The sequence below is a fragment of the Perca flavescens genome, chromosome 3, assembly GCF_004354835.1.
Source record: "Perca flavescens isolate YP-PL-M2 chromosome 3, PFLA_1.0, whole genome shotgun sequence".
In the NCBI taxonomy this organism is placed as follows: domain Eukaryota; kingdom Metazoa; phylum Chordata; class Actinopteri; order Perciformes; family Percidae; genus Perca; species Perca flavescens.
This window is the reverse complement of record NC_041333.1, coordinates 38167847-38177846: the sequence shown is the minus strand read 5'-3', so window position 1 is coordinate 38177846 and position 10000 is coordinate 38167847. Positions and strand designations below refer to the sequence as shown.

Below are 10000 nucleotides of genomic sequence, written 5' to 3'. Positions count from 1 at the left end.
CACACACAGACAGACACACACATACATACATTTGCAGACACGCGCGCACACACACACACAGACAGACACACACACACATACATTCGCAGACACACACACAGTTATTACACCCACAGCAGAGTAAAGACGGTGATAACAACAACGTTATGAACTGATATATAGAGAGCCGGTGTACTCACAGCTCCGGTTTCATCCTTCAGAGTTGAGATCCGACCGCTCAGAAGACTGAAAACACACAAACCATCCAGCTGTTAGCGAGCACACATACACACATACACAGATACACACAGATACACACACATACACAGCAGCCATTTAGATCCCAGCGCTGTGGGCCAGTAGTTAGGGCAACGTTAAATCGCTCAAATTGTGAATGGAGTTTGGTGGTGGCTGCATTAGAATCGTGGGTTTTCTCTCACCCACCTGGAGAAAAAGGAGTCAGGAACCCACATCAGTGTCTGCCGGGAGGTGCTGAACCTGGAAACAGACCGTATTAGTATAGATAATGTAGATAGATAGATAGATTGAGAGATAGATAGATAGTCACGGAAACCAGCTAAGGATGCTATAAATGTTTACCTACCACTTAGCCAAAATGCTACATGGTTCCATTCTCGGTCAGAGTAACTTTTTCAGACATGTAACGTTACGTTACACATTAGAAACTTACTTTACCCGCGAACAAGATGCGTTGGCAAACATGTAACCTTATTTGACGTTTTATTCGCGCTTATTTAATACAGAATATAAAGCTATTTTAGCGTTGTAGCTCCTGATCTCGACGGTTGTTCCCATTATCGGACACCTAACTTACACTCCAAAACAACAACTTTATTTTGGCTTTACGTTACTCTCTGTCTGACATTACTTTGTGCCCACAAAGGTGTTAAGGCATTTTGATGATTTTAACTTTTTAAAACATTAATAACCCGGTGGGACGACTCTTTATTAGTGTTCCCCGGGGTAGCTAAAGTTAGCTAGCCGGAGGTTAGCCGTTGTTACAAGGGATACAGCTACGAGCGGAAGTTACGAAAAATGACGATAAATCTGGCAACATCTTGGCTAAAATAATAATATATTTTTAATACTTCCACACATGAATCGCGTGTACGTTCTGTAGGAGTACTTTAATTCAAACCACGATCTTTTTCCCAGACTTCACTATTCGTTTTGGTGCCTTAACGTTAAGTGTCGTCGCCGTAGCTGGATCCCCTCCAACGTTAGCCTCAACTGTTAGCTAGCTAGCTAGCCTCAACCGTTCCCCCCGGTTCCTCACCTCTTTCCCCCTACATTCAGGTGGATGATGTCTCCGCTCCTCGTCGTGTTAGACATCTTCATGTGAAGGGTTAGCTACTCCTTCAAAAACAATAATAACAATACTTTTTTTATTATTATTTTGACTCCATTTTTGGAGACAAATTCAAGTTTCCGTTTTTGTTTTCATCCCAACTTGCTGTCGGGCAGTGAGGCGGATGGTGAGAGGTAAAACCCGCGGCGGAGTTTCTGACAGTCGGCGGGAGTGCCGGTGGATCAGGATCGGGGTGGATCAGCGTGGGAAGGGGTAAACCCCGGACCGGAGCCGGCGCGGGACTGGAACGGGACTATATGTTATTGTTTTCCAGAAGGATATTATCTTATTTTTTATTTGTATTTTATACAAGCCAATGTCTACCAATAAAAGGAAAATGAACAGCAAAATTAATTTTTTAAAGGTCCCATGACATGGTAGCCTCGTGAGACCGTCCTGATCTGGCGAGCTCCAGTTTTCCCCTCGCAGATCAGTCTGGCATCTTGAGGCAGAGAAAATTTGGAGCCGTTAGCCAAACGACCGGGCCAATCAGCGTTGGTTTTGAGGTGGGTTAGGTGGTGATAGACAGATGGTTTATCCAATCAGCTAACCAGTATTTTCAGCCAGCAGTAGCCGCTCGCTAATGCTTTTTTTCTCTTGGATCCTTCTTTTGGAATATGGTCCGTGAACCTGAAATGGTGCCTTTTATTCCTAAATTCTCGTTACACAAACGGCAAATATCCTTTACCGACATGTTTGCATGCTGAGCTAACGAGCTATGCTTTGCCTGCAGCAGCAGGGGCGGGCTTGTGGTTGTATTTTCATACGCTTCGTGGATCTGATTGGTTGATTTGGCCCGTCTATCACCAACATCGGTGATAGACAGATGGTTCATCCAATCAGCTAACCAGTATTCCGCCCCTTCCCAAAAGTTCTCCAACGGTAAGTTCCCAGATGGATATGCCGAGCAAATGCGAAGCAATCCATCTGGGAACTTTCCGTGACGGCAGCCATGCGCCCCGTCACACTTAGTGAAAGCTGATAGAAGTCACCTTCAGCTCTTACCTTACCAGATGATACATTAACGTCACAATTTCAAGGTTCATGTTATAAACTTAGCATTTTCTTTAAATAAATGTAGAATTTATTCAGAACTATAACCTTTCTTTTGGAGACAGCTCTCATCAGCAGCTGCTCTTTTTCATCTTTTAACAAACATGACTTCTTTATCTCATCATCAGAGGAAACTTTGCAGCATCAGCTCTCTATCTAGTAATCAATGTCCTCTACACAAGTCTAAAACCACAGAGGCTTCATACACACATTATTCAGAGAGGAGAGGAAACATCCGGAGATAAGAGAGAGAGGTGTGTGTGTCTGTGTGTGTTTGTCTCTGTCTGTCTGTGTGTGTGTGTGTTGTGGGGAGATGAGCATGTATAAGTATAAAAAAAGTATAGACTAATATTTTAGTGTGAAACTTTGTTTTGGTTTTGTCATTGTAGTCTTTTTATGTCGTATTTTTTTTACGTTTTTAATGTTCTTTTGTTCAGCACTTTGGACAGCTTAAGCTGTGTTTAATTGTGCTCTAAAAATAAACTTTACGTACTTACTTAAATTCAATATAAGAGACATTTTACGTAGCCTACTGAGAGGTATGTTGCTTATAATAATTAAAATCAGAAATTACAATCAAAACAGTAGAAACTGGGTCCCAAGTTTTATTGTTTATTTCTACCCTTTATTAGACAGACAGTTGATTATAGACTGATATAGACCAAGGTATAATAACAAGTTTATAACACTGACAACACTGCAATATACAACTATTATAAATGCATTAAAGACAATTCATATTCCTTCATATATAATATAAAACATCCCATAATCTTTGATTTAAAATCAAACATCAGGACAGAAACACAAGATCAAATGGTAAAAGTCAAATGATTTGAAAAAGGAAACACCTTAAGTGACAGTAATGTTATAAAGGTAATTACCAACATAAAACAATATGACATAACAGAGCAGCCCTCTCCTCTGGGTCAGGGTGCAAGTGTATACCAGGCTGTATTAAAGGCAATGATGTAATGATCATATATGCATATTAAGTCTCTCTCTGAGCTGAAAGCTGCTCTCCTCTCCTGGTCCTCAGGTTCACAGCGACTACAGCAGCACAGAGCATCAGCAGCAGGACACTGAGCACTGAGCTTCGCACTTTGAAGAAGGTGGAGTAAATCCCAAAGGGCTCCATGTACACCAACACAGTTCTCTCTGTTGACACACACTGATAATCATCATAAACTACACACCAGTACTCCCCTGCATCTCCCACAGAGATATCAGAGATAACCAGGCTCCCATTATTATCGTACCAGTTCACTCTGCTCATGCTCTGATTAGACTCTACATAAAAGATTCTTCCCTCTGTTCGGTTCGACTTGATGAACCAGTGGTGCCACCAACCCTCTCCCCAATCTCTGCATCTGAGAGTGACTTCTTCTCCCTCTGAGAACAGCTCTACAGCAGGGGGGCCAAATTTGGGGCACACAAACAGATAATACTGTTGCCCTATCTTATCGACTTTACAGTAGTACCAACCTGAGTGATTTAACGTTAGAGATGGAAACACCAGCAAGTTGTTTTGGTCCACTGAAGGAACAGTCTGGTTTAGTTGCCCTAGGTCAGTGGAGATCCCATCAGACCAACGTGGGGGCCGGTCATCAGTGGGGTCAGCGATAGTGCACGGCAACACAGCGGCCTCTCCCACTGAGCGGTAGATTGTCTCATACTGTAGGAACAAATGTACAGTGTGACTGCTAACACACTGCTGTTGGTTCATCACCAGACAGGTGTACCGTGTGAAGTCTGTTGTTGTGAAGCTGGATACACGAAGAGCTGATGTGTTTGTCACCACTTGGTATCTTCCTCTAACATTGTCCATCGCTGATGTCGTCTTGTCCCCCAAAACTCTGCTCAATGTTTCGTGCTCGAATCTAAAGTCCTGTTTGAGCCACTGGATATCCAGATTACCAACTGCTCCCTCACATGGCATCTCCACTGTTTCTCCAAGTCTCGCTGTAACAACAGGTGTCATCTGATATATTGAAGTACAAACAGTAATAGTGATGTTGTTCTCATGCGTCACGTTGCCCTCACTCCAACACTCCTCTCGGTACGGGCCGGAGTCTGAATGGGTCAGGTGGAGGATGGTGTAAGAAGAAGTATTCACCGTGTTGACAAGTCGTTTCAGGTCTCCAGGTAGTGAGGAGCTGTTGGACCAGAGGTCAGAGGTGTTCCACAGGACGAGCTTCTCCTCACCAACACATCTGGAGATCAGGCAGGAGTCAGTGTTCTCGGGGAGGTTGAAGGTGTAATTGGTCCTTTCCTCTCGGAGGATGATCTGTTCTTGTGCATGGATGTTGTTGATGAGCGCAAACAGCAGGAAGGAGAGCTCTGTGACTGCAGCCATTCTGCTCCGAGGTCGACAAATACTGATACACCACTCGGCTCCTATACGCTCTACACCAACCCTCGTCAGCAGCTGCTCTTTTTATATTTTTCTAAAGAACATGACTTGTTTATCTCACCTTCATAGGAAACTTTGACACATCAGGCTCACTATTAAGTAATCAATTTCCTTTAACGCTTTCTTAATAATCTGATTATTCAAAGATTATTAAGAAATGTTCGGAAACCAGCTGTGTTTGTGTGTGAGTTTGAGTGTGTGTGTGTGTGTGTGTGTGTCTGTGTGTCTTTGTGTGTGTGTGTGTGTGGGGAGCTCAGCTCCGTAAAACGCAATACGCCTCCAGCGGACGTCGTACTACACCGTTGAAAAGCTTCGGAAGTTCACAAAAATGGCAGAGAGACTAGAACGACTGGTAAGTGTCTGAATGACCAATTCTCTCTGACCTCTCTCATACAGATAGAAATAGAAAGGCTGCTGCGTGGAGAGAAGTTGCCCAGGACGTTGACATGTTAGGTAGGGGTGGGGGGAAAAAATCGATACAGCATAGTATCGCGATATTTTTCGTGGCAATACTGTATCGATACGCAGACGCCAAGTATCGATCTTTTATGATATATGTGTTGGTCAGTTTGTCTGCTTGACAATCACATTTTGCACCAATAAAACTGAAGTGTGATGAACAAACCGAGAAATGTATATTTTTAGATACAACAGATGTTGACAAAATTGTCCTTTCGGGACATCATTTGAAATTGGGAAAAATCTGAAGTTGGAAAAAAGGTTATATATTGCAATATATCGCAGACTATTGCAATATCTTTAAAATCGCAATAATATCGTATCGTGACATAAGTATTGGGATAATATCGTATCGTGAGGCCTCTGGTGATTCCCACCCCTAATGTTAGGTTGGTTAAATGTGATATATAGAGGTATAATGTCAGTAGTTACATGTGATATATAGAGGTATAATGTCAGTAGTTACATGTGATATATAGCGGTATAATGTCAATAGTTACATGTGATATATAGCGGTATAATGTCAGTAGTTACATGTGATATATAGAGGTATAATGTCAATAGTTACATGTGATATATAGAGGTATAATGTCAATAGTTACATGTGATATATAGAGGTATAATGTCAATAGTTAAATGTGATATATAGAGGTATAATGTCAATAGTTACATGTGATATATAGCGGTATAATGTCAATAGTTACATGTGATATATAGAGGTATAATGTCAATAGTTACATGTGATATATAGAGGTATAATATCAATAGTTACATGTGATATATAGAGGTATAATGTCAATAGTTAAATGTGATATATAGAGGTATAATGTCAATAGTTAAATGTGATATATAGAGGTATAATGTCAATAGTTACATGTGATATATAGAGGTATAATATCAATAGTTACATGTGATATATAGAGGTATAATGTCAATAGTTAAATGTGATATATAGAGGTATAATGACGATGATGATGACAAACTGACACGATTTCTTTCGCAACGCACTCGTTCGGACCCGGTTCGGACCCATTCGCCATGCGGCCTGCGAATCTCCAAAGGACACGAAATAAATGACTTTCGGTCGTTTCGAAGCCGTATCGGAGCTGATTTCAGCTGCCAGTGTGAAGGCGGCGTAAGAGGGTGTGCCCCATTTGGGTTGAGGCCTTTGCAGCGGCACGGGTATGATTCCGACCTATGAACGGGGCATTTACTGGTTCATTGCATTGGCTAAATAAAGGTATTTCCACCGTAAATTGGTGCATACAAGTTTGTCAGATTGCAGGAAATGAAGTCTTTGACGCTGAAAACAGCCAGACCCCCCCCCCCCCACCTGTGATATTATGATCCTTTTTCTATTTCTAAGGGATTTTTTTTTGCCAACTTTTTTGAGACTTTATGAGGCCCAAACTGTAAGTGAGAAAAGCTATATGAGACATGACAGACAGACAGACAGACAGACAGACAGACGACAGACGGACAACAGACAGATATACAGACAGAGAGAACACCCGACAGACAGACAAAGAGTCAGAAAGACAGACAGAAGGACAGACAGACAGACAGACAGAATTTGGGCACCTCTGCACTAGACCATCAAGAGTGTCTACGGGATTTCTTTTGCCGATTTTTTTGAGACTACATGAGGCCCAAACTGTAAGTGAGAAAGCTATATGAGACACGCAATAATATACAGTCACAATATTGGACTTTTCCTCTTAAATAGAAACCTTATTAATGATCTCTACATGATGTCTGGCTCTTAGTGTCTGCTCTGATCTAAAGAAAGACCCCAGATCCCCGTGGCTGTACAGATGCTCAGTGTTGTTTCAGCAGAGACGAACAGAGATGCTCCACTTCCTGGTCTCGTGCCACTATCTTCCTCTTCCTCTTCCCCTTCCCCTCCCCCCCCACTGGACTTCTCTTCCTCCCATTCTCTCCAAAAGGGTGGCCGTGGGCGGACGAAAACACACACAGACAGCGTGTGCTGCGTCCCAAAGCTGCCCAAAAAAACCAGAGGTGGAGAAGAGCTGAAGTGTGCAGGGTGGGATCGTTTTGATCATCAAACACTTTGTTTCGTGCAACATTTCACGGAGAGACAGAAAGAGAGAGAGAGAGAGAGAGAGAGAGAGAGAGAAAGAGAGAGAGAAGAGAGAGAGAGAGAGAGAGAAGAGAGAGATAAAGAAAGAGAGAGAAGAGAGAAAGAGAGAGAAAGAGAGAGAAAGAGAGAGAGATAGAGAGAGAAGAGAGAAAGAGAGAGAAGAGAGAGAGAAAGAGAGAGAGAGAAGAGAGAAAGAGAAGAGAGAAGAGAGAGGGAGAGAAAGAAGAGAGAGAGAGAGAGAGAGAGAGAGAGAGAGAGAGAGAGAGAGAGAGAGAGAGAAAGAAGAGAGAGAGAGAGAGAGAGAGAGAGAGAGAGAGAGAGAGGGAGAGAGAGGGAGAGAGGAGAGAGAGAGAGAGAGAGAAAGAAGAGAAAGAGAGAGAGCGAGAGAGAGAGAGAGTGTGTGGTCTAGAACTACTCTATCTAAAGTGTCTTGAGATAACTCTTGTTATGAATTGATACTATAAACACAATTTAATTGAATTGAATTGATTGGTATCTTTATGAAAGATATAGATTTTAAGAGGAGGGAATTACATACAGGCTATTTTGTCGGCTTCGTGTGTTGCCATCGGTTAGAATGATGTTTTGATATTTTTTTAATTTTCTCTCACAGCTTACCACTGCTGTGAGTTGCAACTGAAATAAAAGGCCAACGTAACGAAATCTAATGTAATTATTGTCAGATCTTGTGCCTGACTGATGGGGAAGTGACCAGTGTAGTCTAATGGAGGCTATTAGCCTGGGTGGCTGTCCTCGACTAAAGAACTTCTTAGTCGAGTAACACTTATAGGATTTTGTCGACTAATCGATTAGTTGATTTAATTGACAGAGCTGTGCGCTTTGAGAGGTGGTTAAGACTAGAAAAGCACAATATAAATTTAGTTAATTAGCCATCCGTAAAACTGAGTTTCTCCACAATTAATCCTGCAAAAGCACCACTTTAAATCTTGTGTTTACCATAAATGTGCTCAGAAGTTTCTTGGAAATGAGTAATTAAGCATGAATAAGCATAAAAAATGACTAATCGACTAAAGAAATCTTAGTCAACTAAGACCAAAACGACCGATTAGTCGACTAATCGACTAAGAGGTGGCCGCCCAATGACACTGTAAGTTAACCTATAACCAGTCCTTCCAGAAAAATGCGAGTTTTTTTGTGATTGCTGCGGGGCAAAAACTCCTTGATTATGTGGCACGTTTTCTTAAAAAATGCGATGGAATATGCTATATGATATTTATGCAATTGTATGCGATGAAATTGCGGGAACTTACAAAAACTGCAGTTTGCTGAAAAAGAGAAAAAAAAAAAAGATCCCCCCAAACGGCTGCTCTTGTGTGAAGTAAAACGCAACATTTTTCAACTTTCTGCTAAGATATATTATGGGACTTTTTTGCAACGAAAATGAAATCTTGAAATCATGCAAGCCCCGCGCGGATATTTTGCGCGGAAATCGGCAATTTATGCGGCAAAAGCGCGCCATATTTGAAAAAATGCGCGCTCACCCCCCCCACATAAATATGCAGACTTTGGCTGATTATGCGTTGGGTTATGCGATCGCACAATCACGTTTTTCTGGAGGGGACCGGATAGGGGTTAGTAACCCGTGGGTACCGAGTGGACCTTTCTCTGGGACATGTTTTCACGCTGATCCAATGGGACCAGTTTTAGCCCAAGCTAAAGCTGATTAGCTCGCTAATTAGCTCTGTCGGGGCAGAGGGTAAAGAAAGTAACAAGAAATCCCTATTTCCCTGTAGATCCCAACTTCCAACTTCCGGTTCACGAGGTAACGAGGTAACGAGGAGCTGTCGGATGAAGGGGCAGCCAGGGTCAGTCCTCAACTAAAGACACGTATATGATTTTGTCAACTAATAAATTAGCTGATTTATTTGACAGATGTGTAAAACTGAACTTACCAGGACGCAAAATTACGAATCCCACCATGGCCACGCCAAGACCCGCCCTAGGAAGCAGCCTGATTGGTTGGGGTTAGGCCTTTGACCTCGAGTGGTTAAGGTTATAGGACAGCTGATTGGTCAGGGGACAGGACCTGAACACATGGGGTTATACGTTACCTTGAGTAAGCATGGACACCTGGCCAATAAATGCTATCGAAGGGCATGTCTTGGCGTGGCCATAGTGGGATTCCTAATATCGCTCCCAGGACATTTGGCGCTCTTCGAATGAATATAGGTCAGAATGGTGATGGAATAAACCACTTGTGGGAGTGTTTTTCTAGGGAGGACAGGCTTGTTTGTACGAGCTGCTCCAAACACATACAGGGTAATACTGGGAGATCATTTAAATATTTACTTTAATGTCCACGCTGCTTCCACAGAATCCACATCATGGTGACTGGGGTTTAATCTCAGGGAGAAGTCAGCCAGTTACACTCACTGGGTTTTTAAGAGCTTTATCAGACAGACAGACAGAGAGAGAGAGAGACAGACAGACAGACAGACAGACAGACAGACAGACAGACAGACAGACAGACAGAAACATCAAGGTGAGAGAAACTCACTATTTAAAGATTTAACTTCCGCATTAAAAGCTCTAACAATGACTTGACTATGTTCTAAATGTCTGTAATATAAGTAGTAGCGTATGTGTGTGTGTGTGTGTCTGTGTG

General features: G+C 42.3%; 1 protein-coding gene across 1 annotated transcript in view; it reads right to left on the bottom strand.

The window, feature by feature from the left end:
* The window catches only part of shkbp1 (SH3KBP1 binding protein 1), a 29610-nt gene extending 28127 nt beyond the window's left edge, over positions 1 to 1483 (bottom strand). Inside the window, exons 1-3 of the mRNA XM_028573859.1 lie at positions 1277 to 1483; positions 424 to 477; positions 180 to 225 (exon numbers count right to left, since the gene is read on the bottom strand). Coding sequence (XP_028429660.1) covers positions 180 to 225; positions 424 to 477; positions 1277 to 1338 — 162 coding nt within the window. The 5' untranslated portion in view covers positions 1339 to 1483. The remainder of the gene's footprint in view (positions 1 to 179; positions 226 to 423; positions 478 to 1276) is intronic.
* Positions 1484 to 10000: the final 8517 nt, after the last annotated feature.